The 21386-nt window shown below is 44.8% G+C and overlaps 1 protein-coding gene across 5 annotated transcripts in view; it reads right to left on the minus strand.

Moving 5' to 3' along the window:
- Positions 1–21386, minus strand: part of garnl3 (GTPase activating Rap/RanGAP domain like 3) — a 443932-nt gene that overhangs the window by 147067 nt on the left and 275479 nt on the right. For all 5 annotated transcript variants that reach the window (XM_043720251.1, XM_043720250.1, XM_043720254.1 and 2 more), the window contains exons 7-11: positions 20417–20480; positions 18971–18997; positions 18067–18142; positions 16174–16272; positions 14043–14146 (exon numbers count right to left, since the gene is read on the minus strand). In XM_043720251.1, coding sequence (XP_043576186.1) covers positions 14043–14146; positions 16174–16272; positions 18067–18142; positions 18971–18997; positions 20417–20480 — 370 coding nt within the window. The remainder of the gene's footprint in view (positions 1–14042; positions 14147–16173; positions 16273–18066; positions 18143–18970; positions 18998–20416; positions 20481–21386) is intronic.

Raw genomic sequence — 21386 nt, forward strand, 5'->3', positions numbered from 1 at the left:
GTCTGAATTTGGAAAAGTTCATTGACTTTGCTTCCAGTTTCCACCCTGCCCTCACTTTCATCTGTTGTATCCTCCCTTTCCTTCCTCGACATCTCTTTTTCCACTTCTGGGGATAAACTGGCCACTAATATCCACTATAGACCCACTGACTCCCGCAGTTACCTGTACTATACATCCTTGCACCCTGTTTCCTGCAAAGGCTCCATTCCATTCTCCCAGTTCCTCCGCCTCTGTTGTATATGTTCCGATAAGGCCAACTTCGACAAGGGAGCTGCTAAAATGTCCACCTTCTTCCTCAGCCAAGGATTCCCCAGCACCATTGTTGACAGGGCTCTCAACAGGGTCTGACACATCTCCCGCACTTCCGACCTCACTCCCTCTCTTCCCTTCAACAACAGCGATAGGGTTCCTTAACTACCAGCAGCTACATCCAAAAGATCATCAGGTTCCATTTCCACACCTCCAGTGAGATGCCACCATCAGACACATATTTCTATCCCCTCCCTTGTCCACCTTCCACAGGAGACCATTCCCTCCGGGACATCGTCTTCCTTCACTCCCAACACGCTGCACAGCCCCACGGCACCTCCCCAACTGCCAAAGATGTAGCACCTACCCATTTCCCTCCGCCCTCCTCAGTATCCAAGAGCCCAAATGTACCTTGCAGGTGAAGCAGCATTTTACCTGCACTTCTCACAATCTAGTCTACTGCATTCGCTGCTCACAATGTGGTCTCCTCTACATTTGGGAAATGAAGTGTAGACTGGGTGACCATTTCACATAACATCTATGTTCTGCCCTCAAAAAAGACCCTGAGCTTCCCATTGCCTGCCCCACGCTGTTCCCTGGCCAACACTTCTATCTCAGGCTTGCTGCAGTGCTCCAGCTGGAAAAACACCAACCCATTTTCCACTGGGGGGCACTGCAGTCCTCTGGACTCAATATCGAGTTCAATCATTTTCGGGCCTGGGCTCACCCATGTCCTCACCACCTACCACACACACCAGGTCTTGTTATCACATAGTCTACCATTGCGCACTACCTATTGTTAGCCACTAACAGTCTCCATTAACATTTCACCCTCCCAACCGGATTGTTGTCTACTCCGTTGTCTGTTCAGTTGTTCTTCTATCTCTTTGGGCTCTATTCCCACCTATCTTTTACTCCTTACCCTCTTCTCCCACCCGATCTCCTGCACATAAACTAGCTACCATCAGTTCTGAGGAAGGGTCACCAGACCCAAAACATTACCATTGACCTCTCTTCACAGATGCTGCCAGACCTGCTGAGCTTTTCCAGCAACCTCTGTTTTGGATTGTTTCTCGCATACCCTTCCTACTTACGTCTGTGTCCCCAGGGGCTTCTATCACCTGCTAATGCAACAGCATTACTTTCCCCACCTTATCTACATCAGTCATAATCTCGTGAAACTCTTTCAAATCTCTGCTCAATCCTCTTTGCTCCAAGGAGAACAAATCCAGTTTCTTCAACCTCACTTTGCAACTAAAACATGCTATTGCTCTAATGTCCCTGCATCTTGTCTTGAACAAGGGTGTCACGTTTGCTGCTTTTCAATTCCCTGCTACTTTCCCAAATCAATGAATGTCTGGAAGATTATGCCAGAGCCTTCTTGTCTTTTTGCTCCTATTTCCTTCAGCAACCTCAGAGCCCCTTGATCCATTACCTCTAACATTTCTGCTTCTACCAATATTGTATCAGCATTCTGCTCCTTAGTAAATGTCAATATAAATGTTTATTAAGTAGTCTAGTCTTGCCCTTGTTAGGATCTCAGCTAACAGTACTATTTGACAAGTCAGATTCCACAATAAAACCTGGCTTGTCAGATGATTGTATTTTGCTTCTTAGTTAATGTGGTCATCAGTCACAGAAACATACTCATACAAGGCTGTAGATTTTCTTTAACAACAGAACACAAAAGAAAAAGAACAAACCAAACTACCTCAAAATAGAAGACAGTCAGCAAGATCTAAAACAAAGCAAAGCAAAAGTTTCAACCTTTTCCCAACTCTATCCATTACAGATACTCAAGTCCAGAAAACGTACACCCCATCTCACTGCGTTAAGTTCCTAATTAACTGACTCTTTACAATTTCTTTGTCATGCACAGTGAAGACAATATGATGAGCTGTTTCCAAAGCTGTTGGCATACACATTTCTAAACTTTATCAGTTATAATAACCTGAACAGTTCTAACCAAATTCTCCTGAGGTACATATTTCACAAACTAAATATTTCTGTGGCAATGATATGGTGGGTCAGGTCAGGTGGCGGGACAACCGGCTTATAATGCAGAGCAACACCAAAAGCATGGGTTCAATTCCCACATTAGCTGAGGTTACAATGAAGGACTCTTCATCTCACCCTCTTCCCCTCATCTGAGATGTGGTAACGTTCAGGTTAAAGCACCACCATTTGATTCTCTTTAATAAGAGAGCAACCCTCTGGGACTATGGCTACTTTATCTTTACTCCCTAAAGTGTCCTAAATCCTTCTTCCAGGTAAGAAAATAAGATTGTTTATAATAAACTCAGTAGTAGTGTTTTCTGAACCGAATTACAAGAAACACTGGAAGGTACGTTCCTCCTTTAACACCCTATCTCATGAATATGAGGAGTGCACACTGAGCATGAATGGACACCGAATGGCAGAGTAAGTGAAGTAATATATTGGGGTGGTTGCTTTATCCAAAACACTACTTGGGTAGTGTCTCCCACTCATCTTCCTCCTCGAACAAAATAAAACACCTGTGCGCCAATTCGGTAGGGTTACTAGGTTTTTTTCAATAGTCTCTTTGGGAACGCAGAACAGTGGGAATGGCTGTTAGGGCAGTTGCATGCTCCTCCTGTAGGATGTGGGAGGTAAAGGTCACCACAAGTGTCTCCACTGACTTCATCTGCTGGAACTGCACCCAACTCCAGCTTCTTGGAAACCATGTTAAAGAACTGGAGCTGGATGAACTCCGGATCATTCGGGAGATGAAGGGGATAATAGAGAGGATTTACAGGGAGGTAGTCTCAGCTCAGGTACAGGAATAAGGTAGCTGGGTTACAGTCAGGGGACAGAGGAGGAAACAGGCAGACAGTGCAGGGAACCCCTATGGCTGTTCCCCTTAATTACAAGTATACCATTTTGGATACTGCGGGGGGGGGAATCCTACCAGGGGAAAACCATAGTGGCCGGGTCTCTAACACTGAGTTCTGAGGCTCAGAAGGGAAGACGGGGAGAATAGAAAAGCACTAATGGTAGGAGATTCAGTAGTTGGAGGAACAGACAGAAGATTCTGTGGTTGCAAACAAGACTCCCAGAAGGCATGTTGCCACTCAGGTGCCAGGATCCTGGATGTCTCTGATCGAGTCTACAAGATTTTGAAAGGGGAGGGTGAGCAGCCAGAAGTCATGGTGCACATTGGCACCAATGACATAGCCAGGAAAAGGGATGAGGATCTAAAAAGTGATTTCAGGGAGTTAGATTGGAAACTAAAATGCAGGATGGGCAGAGTAGTAATCTCAGAATTAGTACCAGGGCCACATGCTAGTGAGGTGAGGAACAGTGCAGCGAAACGTGTGGCTACAGGGCTGGTGCAGGAGGGTGGGCTTCAGATACATAGATCATTGGGGCACTTTCTGGGGAAGGTGGAACCTGTACATGAAGGAGAGGTTGCACTTAAACTGGAGGGACACCATGTCCTGGGCAGGAGATTTGCAAGGGCACTTCAGGAGGGGTTAAACTAGTTTGGCAGGGGAATGGGAACCAGAGCTTTGAAAGGTCAGGGAGGGGGATACAAGAGGAGGGGGAGTAGCATTGTTAATTAGAGAGTGCATCACAGCTGCAGAAAAAGAGGTTGTTGAGGAGGGTTTCCCTACTGAGTCAGTAACAAGAAAGGAGCAGTTACTTCACTGGGTGCTTTCTATAGACCCCCCCAGTAGCAGCAGAGAGATGGAAGAACAGATTGGACAACAAATCTTGGAAAGGTACAGATGAAACAGAGTTGTTGTTCTGGGTGACTTCAACTTCCTCAATATTGATCAGAACCTCCTCTGGTCTGGATGGAGCCGATTTTGTCACTTGTATCCAGGAAGGTTTTCTTACTCAATATGTAGATAGACTGACTTGGGGAGGGGAGGCCATATTGGATTTGATGCTAGGCAACGAGCCAGGTCAGGTATCAGAACTCTCGGTGGGAGAGCATTTCGGTGACAGCGACCAGAACTGCCTCACCTTTAACACAGCCATGGAGAGGGATAGGAACAGACAGGATGAGACGTTTTTAATTGGAGGAAGGGAAATTATACTGTTATTAGACAGGAGCTGTGGAGTATAAATTGGGAACAATTGTTCCACGGGAAATGCACAACAGAAATGTGGAGGCTGTTTAAAGAGAACTTGTTGCAAGTGTTGGATAACTTTGTCCCACTGAGACAGGCAAGGAATAGTAAGGTGAAGGAGCCTTGGATGACAAGAGCAGAGGAGCTTCTCATCAAAAGGAAGAACAAAGCATACTTAAGGTTGAGGTAGCAAGGATCTGACACAGCTTTAGAGAATTACAAGGTAGCTAGGAAAGAACTCAAAAATGGACTGAGGAGAACTAGGAAGGGGTCACAAAAAAGCCTTGGCAGGTAGGATTAGGGAAAACCCAAAGATATTCTAAATGTATGTGAGGAATAAGAGAATGGTCAGATAGAGGGTAAGGCCAATCAGGGATGGTGGAGGGAACTTGTGCCTGGAGTCTGACTAGGTAGGGAAGGCCCTAAATGAGTATTTTTGCTTCAGTATTCACTAGAGAGAGGAACTTTGTTGATAGTGAGAACACTGTGGTCCAGGTTAATAGGCTTGGACAGATTGATATTAAGAAAGTGGATATGCTGGAAATTCTGGGAAGCATCTAGATAGATAAATTCCCAGGGCCGGACCAGATATTCCCACAGGAAGTGAGAAATGAGATTGCTGCACCTCTGGCGATGATCTTTGCATCCTCACTCTCTACGAGAGTAGTACCGGATGATTGGAGGGAGGCGAATGTTGTTCCTCTTTTCAAGAAAGGGAAAAGGGAAATCCCTGGGAACTCCAGACCAGTCAGTCTTAAGTCTGCGTTAAGAAAGGTACTGGAAAGGATTCTGAGAGATGGGATTTATGTCTATTTGGAAAAACACAGTTTGATTAAAGATAGTCAGCAAGGCTTTGTGAGGGGCAGGTCATGCCTCACAGCTTTATTGAGTTCTTTGAGAATGTGACAAGACGAAAGTGGAGCAGAGGACGTGGTGTATATGGATTTTAGTAAGGCATTTGATAAGGTTCCCCACAGAAGGCTCATTCAGAAAGTTAGGAAGTATGGGACACAGGGTAATTTGGCTGTCTGGATACAGAATTGGCTGGCCGAAAGAAGACAGCGAATGGTAGTGGATGGAAGATATTCCACCTGGAGGTCGGTGACCAGTGATGTCCCGCAGGGATCTGTATTTGGGTCCCTGCTCTTTGCAGCTTTTATGAATGACTTGGATGAAGAAGTGGAAGGGTGGGTTAGTAAGCTTGCTGATGGCACAAAGGTCGGTGGTGTTGTAGATAGTGTCGAGGGCTGATGCAGGCCACAACATGACATTGACTGGATACAGAGCTGGGCTGAGAAATGGCGGATGGAGTTCAACCTGGATAAATGCGAAGTGATTCCTTTCAAAAGTCATTTGAATGCTGAATACAGGGTTAAAGACAAGATTCTTGGCAGTGTGGAGGAACAGCGGGATCTTAGGGTCTACATACATAGATCCCTCAAAGTTGCCACCCAAGTTGAGAAGAGTTGTTATGAAGGCGTATGGTGTTTTGGTTTTCATTAACAGGGGGACTGACTTTAAGAGCCACAATATTTTGCTGCAGCTCTATAAAACCCTAGTTAGACCACATTTGGAATATTGTGTCCAGTTCTGGTTGCCTCATAATAGGAAGGATGTAGATGTTTTAGAGAGGGTGCAGAGGAGATTTACCAGGTTGCTGCCTGGATTGGAGGGTTTGTCTTATGAAGAGAGGTAGAGTGAGCGTGGGCTTTTCATACTGGAGAGAAGAAGGAAGAGAGGTGACTTGATAGAGGTGTACAAGGTGATGAGAGGCATAGACAGAGTAGATAGCCAGAGACTTTTCCCCAAAGCAGAAATGGCTGTCATGAGGGGTCATAATTTTAAGGTGATTGGAGGAAGGTATAGGGGAGATGTCAGATGCGGGTACATTTAAGCGACTGCTGGACAAGCACATGGACGGCACGAAATTGAGGGGTGTGTAGGTTAGGTTGATCTTAGATTAAGATAAATGCTCGGCAGAACATCGTAGGCCGAAGGGCCTTTATTATGCTGCACTGTCCTATGTTCTATGAATTCAAACTGGATGATCTTAAATGATTAGCCTACCGGTCATACGTTTAACAGGGTAAATGTCTTTCATTAGGGGCAGATAGTCACCTGCTTTCTGACAAACACTGGATTTAGGTCACTTCTCCAAAAGGGCGCTGACCTTGAGTTTTTTTCCCCAAGAAAAGCAAACCCTTCAGAGAAATAAGCAACAACCACCTGTCTCTAGCTTGAAATCCAAAATCCAAAAGTCATACTAAATTATAAAACTATAAAATGTAAATTATAACCTTCCACTGTACCCTGCAGAACATCCATGTTTCTTACTTATTTGGGCAACAGGGCTACAGAAAGGTCTTTACACTAAAATTATGAAATGGGATGTGGAATGATTGCTGCTTCATTGAAGTTCATTTCAAGAAGTCTCACAGATGGTATAAAAAAACAGCACTGGGGAAAACTGCAAATAAGTATAACAATTTAATCTATGTACTTGTTTAACAATCTGAATACCTTCAACTCAAAAGTTCAACTTAGAAATGTACAGAAGATAATTCTCTTGATCTCGGAAAATTCGATTATAAACGTCCTCTTCCTACCACCCACCCTTCCTCGTTTAACATAAAGTCAAATGTTAGAAAGTTCTGAAACCGATTTAGTTAGCTAACACTGGAAAGAAATGGAGAGTTAAATATTTCTACATCCTGGTGGAGGGTTGCAGGAAATACATGATGCCATAAAAATGTCTCACAACACCTGGTTTTGGTCCAACAGGTTTATTTGGAAGCACTAGCTTTTGGAGCACTGCTCCTGCATCAGGTAGGTGTGGAGCAGGATCACAAGAAACAGAGTTTAGAGCAAAAGATCGCATTGTCATGCAACTGAAATGTTATTTGATCAAATAAAGATCTCACAAGTTGCAGGAGCAGCGCTCCAAAAGCTAGTGCTTCCAAATAAACTTGCTGGACTATAACCTGGTGTTGTGTGATTTTAACTATGTTCACTGCAGTCCACCACCGGCATCTCCACATCATAAAATAAAACAGACATTACAGCTAGGAATTGTAAACTTTAAGTTAAATCAATTAAGTGACCTTGATTCAATTGCTACAATTCTTGGTACCACCGGTGTCATGCAAACCATAAGGAAAGGAAAGGAAGTTAAAGGACAAAGTCAGCTAGAGATTTCACTATAACAAATTGCAATTTGATTATTAATAAACCAGTAACAGTGTCACTGTGCATCACAGAACTAGAATTCAAGCAATTCAAAGTGGAGAACAATCCCTGCAGAAAGCCATTTTCGAAGGGATTATCATCAAACAGAGACTGGAAGAAGCAATCTTCAAGCCAAATTCCTTATTCAGGGTGCTGTTTCAAATGCCTTGGACTTCTCCAATAAAGGTGAATGGTACAAGCCGAATGCTTCAGTTAACTTTCTCTCCCTCCTTTTCGATCATATTTATCTATCACTGAACAGGAGCTGGGAAATCACACATTTTGTCTATTTAAATGACTGCATGGATAAGTCAGTCTAACACATGCAGACCTAGTGGGTATCACATTGTAGATAATGTCACACTGGAAAAGACAGCACATTAGCAGTCCCTTGGTACTGGTGTTAACCAATCAAAGTAGTGATGAAAAAAGCAACAGGGAATTTACTTTCCTCTGTGAGGCAGTCATCTCAAACCTGGCTTCTGTCCACCTCACTCCTACTCTTTTGGTACCTTTACTATTGAACACCACCATCAGATAGAACGGGGAAGACCGGTGAGCCCATCAACTCTGTGAAAGCTCTTTGAACATGTTACACAATGACTCCACTTCCCTGTTCCTCCTCCCACAGCCTGTGTTTGCTTTTGCCATATCCCAAGGCACAATGGGGAAAAGCCACTGTCTGAGGACTTTCTGCTGAAGTTAAACTGGAGTCTGTTCTGTTATTGAACCCTCCCACTGCCTCAAATGCATATAAATACTGTCTTGTACAAGTAGGAGATGCCTTTGGTTTGATTGGGTAGAGTCAAACTCCAATGTTTGCTCGTTTTCGTGCTATGCTACTGTACAGAACCGAACTGCATTTGTAACTATGTATATAAAGATATTTTTATGAGTAAAGTATGTTTTTGAGACTTTAAAAAAATCATCAATTTTCTTCTGAAAATTATGATTAAATCCCCTTCTTCCACCCTTTCAGGAAGGTGCTGTAAGTTGTGCCAGTGGGATCTGTGCAGGAGGGGCCTGGATTTGTAACCACTGCAGAGAACGGAAGTGGGCAGCATATCGTTTGTCATCAGCTACTCAATTCCATGTCATTTCAGTCGATGGGAGCGTGGGTTAACTGCCCACAAGCTGTAAGCAACTTCTTAATCTAATTAAAAGCTTATCGAGACTATTGATCAGAGGGTGACTGGCATTTTCCAGTTAGCCTGTGGGTTCACAATGGCAGCTGGAACTTGGTGCAGAGGAACCTCGATTATCCGGTATTTGAGTATCCAAATTTCGGATATTCCAGCAAGATCGCAAAGTCCTGATACTTGGCTAAACTGCGTTATCCGGCATTCAATTAGCAAAATTTTGGATTATCCAAATGAAATACTCCCCACCCGTGTCACTTGAATAATCAAGGTTCCTGTGTGCAAACCAGGAGGTGATTTCCCAGGATCAATTTGAGTCCGCCTCCCTCACACCGTAGCTGCCCAATGTACCTGCTCTTGGCAGGGGCTCCCACTCTATAACAGTGAGCTGGCAATAGTGACCATTTCTTGGATGAAAAGGGTGTCGCCTACTGGCCCATCAGTATTGGAACATTCTTACTTGGATGGTGAGTGCACCACTAATTGGTCAACTCTGATGTCCTGATCCCAAAACAAAAAAAAATCCAGCCCTTGGTCTAGAAGATAACAAACATAGGAACAGAAGTAGTGGTGCAGTTTAGTTCAGCCCCTCTAAACTGCATCACTATTTACCAAGATCATGGCTGATCATTTTGTGTTTCAAATTCCACTTTCTCAGCTATGCCCAGGAACCATGGATTCCCCTGCCTCATAAAAATCTATCCACCTCAGCTTTAAGAACGTTCAATGTTCATGCCTCCAACATCATCCCAGGCACACAGTCCCAAAGTCACACAGTGAGAAAGACTTTCTCCTCACCTCTGTCCCAAAAGCAAGACTCCCGATTTTTAAATAATGCCCTCCAATTCTGGACTCATCCACAAATGGAGACATCCTTTTCCATGTCCACCTTGTCAATGGCCATTTAATTTCAATCAAATCAACCTCTCACTCTTCTGAACTTTGGTGTAAACAAGCCTATAGAAAGCACAACCAGTTTATACCAGGTATCAAATGAGTAAACTCCCTCCAAACTGTCTCCAACATATTTCCATCCTTCCTTAAATAACTGCACATGTGATGCCATCAATGTCCTGTAACACTAAAGCATAACATCCTCACTTTCAGCTTCACACTTATTGGCTTTCTTGCTGCGGCTGCACACTAACCTCTTGTGACCCATGCACATTCTCCCCGTGTCTGCGTAGGTTTCCTCCGGGTGCTCCGGTTTCCTCCCACAGTCACAAAGATGTGCGGGTCAGGTGAATTGGCCATGCTAAATTGCCCGTAGTGTTAGGTTAAAAAAGGGGTAAATATAGGGGTATGGGTGGGTTACGCTTCGGCGGGTCGGTGTGGACTTGTTGGGCCGAAGGGCCTGTATCCACACTGTAAGTAATCTAAAAAAAAAAAAGTTACAGCTCAAACATATTTCTACAATGCCCTAATGAACCCCTACGTCTGTCCACCACCTACAAGCCACAAGTCAGGAGTGTGATGGAATACTCCCCAGGATGGTTGCAGCTCCAACAACACTCAAGTGTCTCAAAATCATCCAGGACAGAGCAGCCCAAGTGGACATCACGGCCACACTTCTAACATTCATTCCCTGTACTGCTAACACACAGTGGCAGGAGTATCTACAATGTATAACTTGTACTCATCAAGCCCCCTAAGATTGTACCTTCCAAACCATGACCTCTACCACCTAGAAGGATAAGGGCAGCTAATACATAGGAAGTCTAACACCTGCAAGTTCCCCTTCAAGCCACTCACCATCCTGACTTGAAAATATATTGCTATTTCTTCAGTGTGACTGGGGCAAAATCCTTGAATTTCCTCCCTAATGCATGCTGGGTCTAGCTACAGCAGATGGAATGCAGCAGTTCAAAAAGGTAGCTCCCTACCACCTTCAAGGGCAAGTAGGGACAGGCAATAAACAGCCAGTGACAGTCACACCCTGACTGCATAAAAATAACAAACAAAAATAAATGTTGATTCCGTTATGGGTTACTTCACACTTATTGTTCCATCAAGAAATTAAAACCCCTATCACATCTTTGTGGGCGGCACGGTGGCACAGTGGTTAGCACTGCTGCCTCACAGCGCCAGAGACCCGGGTTCAATTCCCGCCTCAGGCGACTGACTGTGTGGAGTTTGCACATTCTCCCCGTGTCTGCGTGGGTTTCCTCCGGGTGCTCCGGTTTCCTCCCACAGTCCAAAGATGTGCAGTTAAGGTGAATTGGCCATGCTAAATTGCCTGTAGTGTTAGGTAAGGGGTAAATGTAGGGGTTTGGGGGGTCGGTGTGGACTTGTTGGGCCGAAGGGCCTGTTTCCACAATGTAATGTAATCTAATCACTGAAAGAGTAAAAAGAAACACAGGTTGAAATGATAAACTTGTCAATATACCTGGCTGACCCACATTCAGAGAGGCTTGCCCTCAGGAAGTAAGGCTGTACACTTCCTCCGAGGAGCACAGTGACATGAGGACATGGACCAGTGAACTGCGATCAGCTCATAAATGGGAAAAGGTGATCAGCACTGCTCCTTTCAGGTCACTGCATTCGCAGCACTGAAATACCATCTTAAACATTGCTCTATGGCACATACTGAAGGCTTCAATTTCAATAGGGATTACTGGTGACCCAGCTTCAGTCCGCTCTGTTTCAAAACCCCTTTTAAAGATTGGGTAAAGCATTGAAATGCCAGCCAACATGGGCCCCACGTGTGGTTTGATCGAGCAATGGACCAGAGCGTTTGCAAATCAAATGTTTTGCAATTTTTTTTAATGCATTTGCAAATCACCAACCACGCTGAGGAGAAGCCTCCTCTTCAACATTTTTCACCACACTGCAGTCTCTCAGTGATCTCAAAAAGCACAGCATGACAGGGAAATACTCGGGCGAGAAGAGTAGACTTAATATGACCCACTTCACAAGGAAAGGCTGAGCAGGCTGTGTGCAAAGTTTTTATGAAGCTGTTATAAATTTAGGCCAGCAAAGGGCTGCAGCACCACCTACACACCCCTAGTGTTAGCTGTGGCTCGGATATAGCAATCGCACCTCTCCGTCAGAAGTTGGTGGACTCCAGAAACTCGAGCTAACCTGCAGTGCTGAGGGGGTGCTGTACTGTCATGGGTGCTACCTTTCTGATGAGATGTTCAACTGAAGTACCCCATCTATTTCGCCAGGAAGACATAAAACGTGCAACTGCCCTATCTTGAAGACGAGTTGCCTTGGCCAACATTTCCCCTGGGAAACATCACAAAAACCAATTGCCTGGTAAGTGGGAGCTGGTTGGATGCAAGTTGGCTGCTACGTTTCCCAAATTCCAATATTGAGCGCACTTCAAAAAGTATTTCATTGGCTATAAAGTGCTTTGCAATGCCCTGTGTTGCTGAAGGGCGCTGTACACATGCAAGTCTCTCATTTCCTTTCGTTTTGTTTATTTTTGGAGGGGACAGCCTTGGTTTTCACTGCAGTAGTGAACTCTGCATTGAGGCTCTGCTGGGTGTGGCTGAGGAGCCCCTGTCTGGTACCTCAGGCTCTCTCACATTAGCTTCAGAGGCAAACTGCAGACTGTCCTTGTTCACAACTTTGACCGTCTTTGACTGTTTAAACTGGATCTCACCTTGCCCTTCCCCGCTGGAAGGACAGTAATCCCACCTTCTACTGACACGTCCTGACACTAATATAAAGTTCCACAACCTGGTACTATTATGTTCCCACATTATAGTAAATCTTTTTGGCAATATCTTAAAGATTCTTCCTAAAATGTGGTGTCCTGAGCTGAAGACATTACTCCAGCTAACGCCTACCTAGTACTTTATAAAGATTAAGCACAAAATCCTTACTTCAGTAGCCTATGCCACTACTTACGAAGACCAGGAAACCGGCTTGTGTTTTTAAAGTCACTTCCTAATACCATTTTTAACCATTCGAAACTCCAGTCTCTCTCCTTTAAAGTTGCCAGTTAGATTTCGGATAATCTTCTACCTCAAAACAATTTTCCAGTGCTCTCCTCACATCTTTTGAAATCTTTAATATCCAGAAATCTATTACTCTCTGACGTGAATATATTCAGTGAATGAAACACCACAGCCCTCTGGGGTAGAGCATTCCAGAGAATTATTCACTGACAGAATAATTTCCACCTCATCTCAGTCCAAATGGCCTCCATTTTATTCTGAGAGAGCAACCATACAGTCCCTCCTACACAACTCTCACCGGGGAAACATCCTTTGTACATTCATCTATCTGGCCGACCCCTTTAGGAATTTCAACTTGCAGAGCAATTACATTTCCTCCTCTAAACTCCAGACAATACAGCCCAGTCTCCTCAATTGCTGCTCATCAGCCAACTCCACCATCCCATTGGTCCGTCTAGTGCATCTCCTTTGTGCTCCCTCCATGGTAAGTGTATCCATCTTTAGATAAGTTTAAAAAAATCCGTACACATTAATCCAAGGGCAGTCTCACCATGGCTTTATCCGACTGCAGGATTCCTGCTGTAAGCAGATCTTCTCGCTGTAAGAGCCAACATACAGTTTGGCTTCGAAATTGATCACTGTAGCTGCAAGCCAGCTTTCAGTGTCTGATAGCCAGGGAGACCACAATCCCTTCAGGCAGCAATGTGTCCCCATCACTGGAGGCCCTAACACAGCAGCCCTGCTGGACAGTGTAACACAGCAGCTGGAGTGTGTAACACAGTAGCCCTGCTAGAGTGTGTAACAGCAGCCCTGCTGGAATGTGTAACACAGCAGCCCTGCTGGAATGTGTAACACAACAGCCGTGCTGGAGAGTGTAACAGCAGCCCTGCTAGCATGTGTAACACAGCAACCCTGCTGGAGAATGTTACACAGCAGCCCTGCTGGAGAGTGTAACACAGTAGTCCTGCTGAACTGTGTAACACAGCAGCCCTGCTGGAGGGTGTAACACAGCAGCCCTGCTGGAGGATGTAACACAGTAGTCCTGCTGGACTGTGTAACGCAGCCGCCCAGCTGGACAGTGTAACACAGCAGCCCTGCAGGAGGGTGTAACATAGCAGCCCTGCTGGAGAGCATGACACAGTAAGCGTGCTGGAGAGTGTAATACACAGCAGCACTGATGGAATGTGTAACACAGCAGCCCTGCTGGAGAGTGTAACACAGCAGATATTTTGGAGCCTTCACATCTAAACTCTGCTCCCAATCTCCTCCTCTCTGGAGAAGCAAGTGGTCATAACAGAATCACAATTATTTGCCTGTTTGACAAGACCCAGTGAGACTGTCTTCAAGTGAAAAGCCCAAGATCGATACAATATAAATGATTCCAGCAGTAATATGCTTAGTCATAGGAAAGAAAGAACTCCCCTTACCTGTTGCTTGTTTTCTTTAGAGTACGGCAACATTGTGGAGACATGAAACATTATCTCGTGTCCTTGATATACTGTATATATGGAATGTATTCCTGTCGTGTCATCTGTGAAAAGTACAACGCTGAATTTTACAAGAACTCAAAATAATTATAGGAATACATCTACAGTAGCTCAAGACATCACATGAAGTTTACATGGCCGTCAAGCTGCATCTTATTACAAAGAGGGGAATAAAAAGATATATTTTATTGCACAGTTATATAGTTTCAGGGTTTTAAACATCAGCTACCTGCCAAAGAGAGTGGGTTAGTCTAACTTCAGCAAAGGTGGTCATTTGAGGGCACCTTCTATTGTGATTTCTCACACCACCATACTTACAGAATCCCTACAGTGTCAAAACAGGCCATTCTGATCCACACAGACCTACCACACCTACCCTACATTTCCCGTGGCGAACCCATTTAGCCTGCACATTGCAGGCAATTTAGCATGGCCAATCCACCTACTCTACATATCCTTGGATTGTGGGAGGAAACCCACGCAGACACGGGGAGAATGTGCAAACTCCACCCAGACAATCGCCCGAGAATGGAATCAAACCCGGGTCCCTGGCGCTGTGAAGCAACAGTGCTAACCCCTGAGCCATCACCTCCCTCTGACTTGCAGTATATCCCAGTCAATCCTGATTTTAACAAATAAATACCACCACCAAGGTTCTGAAGAATACCGTCATATTTGAACTCGGTTATGGAACAAGACTGATGGCCCTCACTCACACTATACGAAACCAAACAACTTAAATCTTAGCAAATGCAGATTGAAATGTACATTCTACAGATTTTGACAGCAGCACATACTTGTGCCTGTTGATGAGGTTAGATGCAAAGTGGGGGAAGTAGGCTGCTGTGCACAGAAAACACAAACAGTCCCACTCGACGAAATGGCCTGCTTCAGTGACATGACTCAGTGTACAAGTCACAGCTTGGAGGAATCTGCCATTGATTCAAACTTTTTCATTGCTTTGGAAGGAATGGAAAGCCTCTCCCTCAGGAGCTTCAGAAAGTAGGCTGTGGGAGAGGTGGATGAGATCTCTGTTTGTTTTCAGACTTTGCTGAAGAGATTGGAGATGGAAGATGGGGTGTTTGTCAGCACGGACAGAGGAGGCGAAGGTGGATCAGGCTTGATTAAAGCAATTTGGAAAAGAGTTCCTGAGGTGCGGAGCATTTGGGTTAAAATGAAAGCCAAGACAAGAAGGATATAGGAATGGGATTGGGAAAACAGAAAGGGACACTGTTGGAGATGATTTTGGAGAGAACAGGGTAACAGGCAAAGGGAGGGAAATGAAGAGACTGAGACAAGAGAAACAGAGTGAGAAATGCATCGAGAAAGTAAGAGAAAAGAGAGAAAGAGATAATCAGGTGTATATTGCTCTAGCAGTCCATTCACATCTTGAGAGGCTGGACCAATAGTGGAATCATATAAAATTCTCCCAGTGTACTGTGTGTGAGAGAACGAAAGTGTATGTTTGTATTTATGAGAGAGAATTATGTATACATATAGTGTGTGTGTGTGTGTGTAGATCCTTCATGTCTTCATGAACTAGAAAGGGAGCTGTAGAGGAGATGCTGCAGTCTGTATCAATTAGACTCAGCTGTTCTCTGTTTCATTATGAATAATGCATATGATGATGCTGTAAATTGTCAAGCATTAAGATAATCTTGTATTAACCGTATACCCTCCAACTGGACATGGAGATAGAGATCAAGCTCCAAGAAATGTTGCACTGCCCACTCCAAAGCAATGAAAATGGAATGAGGTCTGGATCCTGGGAATATTGTCAAACCACAGCAAACAACAATAAATACACAAATAACAAGAAAGTCTCCAAATCCACAGGAATCAACAGGAATATGGAGAAAACCCAAAGTTATGTTTTCAACAAAATTTCAGTTCTAATGCAAAGGAGCATCAACAGCTGTTTGGTATATTGGATCATTTCGGTACCTGGTATTTGGAATAAGCATCCGTAGTGTTTAACAAACCGGTTGTATGAAATGCCATCTGTTTGATTGCCTTGTTAGATGCAAATTTTTATTTGACATTTTGTCTTGAATTTTAGTCCGACTCTTACTTTTGGTGTCAAGTCCTCCTCTGTAGCCAATCCAGCCCTTCAATGTAATTGTTTCACCCATAAGATTTAGAAACTTCTGAAAGCTTTCACTCCCAGTTTCTGTGAAAGAAACAGAAGAGGGCGCTGACTGGATTAGAACATCACTCTATAGACATGCCAAAGTGATACGCAATGTTGGAAGGACAAAACTTCAACCACTGAGCAGTGTTCCGTCTCTGGGACCATTTCCTTCTCAGATTAGCTCCATACAGTCAGTTCTGCTATAATGCATCTTTCATTGATGCAAATTGGCTCGAACGCGATTGGGTGAATAGGGAAAGCTGGTTTTAAAGCTTTTAAAGTATGTGTTGGCTATAACGCAAATAGACCATCAACACCCTGAGTGTTACTTATATTGCATGATTTTTCTATGGCGCAGGATTGCACAAGAATGTACCTATTGTGTTCTGGAAGAACTGACTGTAATTTGTTCAACTACAAAGATCTTCCTTAAATCAACTGGAAAGAAGAGAAAGGCCAGGAGATTGCAAGCTTCTCAATCAAGAAGACCATCCTCAGTCAAGAAGACCGTCAACTCTCCCAGTTGTGCCTTACAGCTGATAGCCTCAGGGTCCCTCAGCTGAATGTCTCACAGTTTCTGTTGCAGTGTCTCTAAAACAGATTCTCAACAATGGTCATAATCCCAAGCTGTGACTCACTTAAGAAGCACTCTTACTTTTAAAAGCAGCAAAATCAATACGTCTACAAAATCAAAAACAAATCTCCGACAGCAATGTGAAAGCCTGGACTGCGAACAGTTCTTAATTTACAACAGGTCGGGTTGATGACTGACTTAATGTCCAGTAAAGGTTGGACAATCGATTTTACAGTCTCATTTATTTACTGGTTAGCAGTGAAGATGTTAAATGGGGCCTGGCAGTTTGGAAATGACCAGACTGCTTGGAACCTCTCAGAGAGTCATTGGTCTCCATGAGGAATTCTGTTCCCTAGACACCAATGGATCAGTGAATATATACAAGGCCGAGACTGACAGTTTCTTAATAGACAAGGGAGCCAAGGGTTATGAGGGGCAGATAGGAAGGTGGAGTTGAGATCACATTCAGAACAGCCATGAATTTTGTTTCTTATGTACCTGACCATGTGATATTTCAACAGTTCTTAGGTCTACCTACACACTGCAAGTTATTCTGTGCTCAGTTACACATATTGCCAGCAAGGACAGCAGTTCTTCCCCTTGAGAAGGTGATGAGCCGTCTTCTGCTGCATCTTCAAGTCTGTGTAGGTGCTACCAGGGAAAGAGGCCCAGTTTTTGATGCAGGAGCATGAAGGAAATGCTGATATCGTCCCACATTAGGATGTGGCTTGGAGGGAGATTTGCAGATGGTGGCGTTGCTGTTACCCTTTTCCCTGACATGGTAGAGGCCACAAGAACTGTCAATGCTGTTGAAAGAACCTTGGTGAGACACTGCTGCGCATCATGTAGATGGTACACATTGCTGCCTCTGTGTGTTGGTAACAGAGGGAGTTGATTTTGAGGGTGGTGGATGGAGACTGCTTTGTTCTGGGTGCTGACAAGCTTCTTGTATGTTGTTGGGACTGCACTCATTGAAGTAAGTCCATCACTGACTGCCTGACCTCTCCCTGTACTCCATAACTCAATAATTTGTCCCACTTTATTTTTAATAACTGGTTCTTCACCCTGTCAACATTGAGCTGATTATAATCAGCAGGGGGTTACAGTCTAGACATCGGGGCACTGAATGGTCTCCATCCAGTCTTTGATCCTATAATGGAGGTCCCGCAGAAACAAATGAAAATTACTGCAGCAACAAGTGGTTTGTAATGACATTAGTTCAAGTGAAATTCAGCCTGAATGAGCTATTTGACCCTTACCGTTGCTAAACATTTCATCGTCTGTCAGTTGTCCATCTTTAGCGTATAGAACTCCAAACTTAAAGTTCACTGACCCCTAATAAAACAAAAAGAATTCAGAAATGTGCAGCAAGTAAAAGAAAATGTACTATTTATTAGACCAGCGCTGAAATATAAAGAAACTTAACAGCTGTGATTAAAACATATAAAAATGTAATTCCCCTTTCAAGATTCAAAACTGAGCAGTTTAAATTGATCAAGATAAATAAATACTGAGGTGATTCACTGCAGCCTGGAACCCTGTCATTTTTAGAGGACAGAGTTCCAAGCGAGGAGTTCAATTCATCTGAAGGATCTCATTGGGAAGTTACACCTTTTTCCAGGAGGATACAGTCAGCTGAAGGGAATACGCTGGCTCCTTGCTGGAACAATCTGAAATGTCATCCTGTTACCCTCATCTCCGCCCCCCCCCCCCCCCCCCCCCCCCCCCCCCCCCCCCCGCCCCCAGCCTTTTCTGCAGCCCACCTTCCTCCTTGCACTCCTCTGCCCTTTGGTATGACTTCCTCTCCTCTGTGACTCTGTATAACTCCTTCCCTCCTCCCCTCTACACCCTCCTCATGTACCCCCACTTCCTCCTGCAACCTCTCTCTGCTGCAAGCGTCACCCGTTATTCCCTACCTTGTACCCCTCTCCATCTCTACCCTCCTTTATACTCCTGTGCCCTGTACTCCACCCTCCTGTACCCTACTCCACACCCCTGTCCCACCATACGCCATTCCATCCTCATTGACCCCTGCCCTCTCCCTCCCTCCCTCCTCTGCCCTGCCTGCCCTTTCTCCTTGTATGTTCCCTCCTATAATTAGTGCGCAGGCCTGTCGACAGTCAGCCATTGCTACCGCACAACCCCGGTTTACATTGCACTCACCTCCTGTTCTTCTAGAACCAGTAAGTCCTGTCAAACACGAGAACAAGAGGATTAGTTGCTTGCATCATCATTTCTGCTCATTAGATGAGTGAAGCTAGGAGCCTCCACTGGACATTGCCCAGGCTCAGCCACAAATAACTCACTGCAGGGGATGAATGTCAAGAACAAGGACGAGGGTGGTGGGGAGTCCTGTAGGCCGGGAAGAGGCCTCCTGGTTTGAGGCAGGACAGCCCCATTACTCAGGGTCTGTCTGAGGAACTTGCTGATCAATGTCTCACTTGTCTGACACCACAACCTCCCTCACTTAGGCACGTTGTGCCTGACAATGTGGAAACATTATTAACTATCAACATGTCCAATTCATTTAGCATCTACTGCAAAGAATGAAGAACTGAATCCATGAACTTGCAGTGGACTTGTCTCTGTTCAAATATTCAGGGCCTGAGTCAAGGGAGAGTCCAGTAACCCAGGGGCAGTGCAACAGGGGAGGCCCACAGTCCTTGAGGGCAGGGTACTGAGCTCAGGCTGGAGGGTTAAGGTCACTCTGCTGAGTTGAGAAAGGAGGGGGGATGTGGCTGGGAGGCTGTGAAACATAAAGCTAAGGGGGTTGAAGTTTTTTTTAGATTCCCTACAGTGTGGAAACAGGCCCTTCTGCCCAACAAGTCCACACCGACCCACCGAAGAGTCACCCACCAAGACCCATTTCCCTCTGACTAACACACCTAACATTATGGGCAATTTAGAATGGCCAATTCACATGACTTGCACATCTTTGAACTATGGGAGGAAACCAGAGCACCCGGACGAAACGCACGCAGACACAGGGAGAATGTGCAAACTCCACACAGACAGTCGCCCGAGGGCTGGAATCGAACCTGGGACCCTGGTGCTGTGAGGCAGCAGTGCTAACCACTGAGCCACCGTGTTGGTGCGCTTGAGCTGGAGTGAGGCCACTGTGCCCAGGTTTGGGGCAGAGCAGGAGGGGAGCCTGCCACGTTCAGTCAAGGGACAAGGCCTCTGTTCTCAGACAGTGGGAATAGGGTCCAGGCCAGGAGCAGCACCAGGCCCTGATTTCAGTCCTGGCCCCTACAGACAATAAATGGTCATTCTCATAGATTGTATTAGTTCAGTCACAAACTGGTCACTCAGTTCAGCTGGGCTTAACCAACAGTTTATAAAGTCCTTTTGTGCATAACCTTGGTTATGAACGTTTAAGGTTTAGAATCCAGCTACACAAAAATGGCCATCAATTAAACACAGAGTTGTCAAGTTGACTTCCAGGTTAATTGATACCACTCTGCAAAATAACTTCCACCCTCCAACAGGAATAAGGCGGTGATCCCGAGATTGTAGGCTGGTTTCATTTCAAACAGCAAATTATCTTTATAATGTTTTCACTGACAACCGCAATGGTCAGAAACACCGTTTTAACAAACTGAGTCTTACCTTCTGTATTTCTGCATTAAAAATCTCCCTAGGGCCTTTTTCAAATTTATCAAGGTTCATGGCACTGCAAAACAATTCAAAAGTTGAAGAGATTGTTCAATGTGATTTGTGTCTCACAGTCCATTGCCTTCAAAGACCACTGCAAGTGGCACTTCACAACAGGACAATGTGCTCCCAATGATTCCCTTCCCCTCACACTGTGGGTGCTCTGGGACAGAATGATCAGCTTCTTCCCAACACTGTCCCATTCTGACTGACGGACACATTCCTGCTCAGAATGAAGATTTCCCTTCCCACAAATACATCCTCTATTCCTTATTTTGAGTTCCCCGCAAGTCGGAATCTGTGTGAAACACTTTCAGTGCCATAGTTGCAGCAGCTGCCGCTGGGTGTTAAAGCTGCTCCTCAGTTCAGTATATACACCCTCTTCTGGTGATTTGCCTCTATAAAGTTACCATGTTATTTCCTGGCAAGTATCTGACAATATCAACAATCAGGATTAGAGGAAGATAAAGAACAACAATCAAATAAAGTTCCACAATGAAAGAACCGACAGAAACAGGCTTGCAATGACCTTTAAAAATTTGGCTCATAACTCTGTCACTCATACCCTATGCCGCTCACCTCTCTGCTCCAATACTTTTCCTGGCTCCACTGTCTCAAAGTTAAATTCTCAGGCTTGTCCTCATACCTTGCCATGCCCTCCTCCCTCTCCCACTCCACAATCCCCTCCAGCTCTTCAAACTCTGAAGAGTACAGCATTCCCCCAACTCAGGCTTCCAGAGTGGTCCCTACCCCCTTCACCCAAACGTGGATGGTCGTGTGTTTGGCTATTTCAACTTACAAGCTCTTGAAATATCTCCCGACGGGAGGTGACCACGTTAGCGAGGGTGCACAAAAGGGTCATGAGATTGGCAGCAGCGTTGAAGAACTTCAGTGTGATGTGGATAGAATGGAGAGGGAGGTGAGG

The sequence above is a fragment of the Chiloscyllium plagiosum genome, chromosome 30 (assembly GCF_004010195.1).
Source record: "Chiloscyllium plagiosum isolate BGI_BamShark_2017 chromosome 30, ASM401019v2, whole genome shotgun sequence".
Classification (NCBI taxonomy): Eukaryota; Metazoa; Chordata; class Chondrichthyes; order Orectolobiformes; family Hemiscylliidae; genus Chiloscyllium; species Chiloscyllium plagiosum.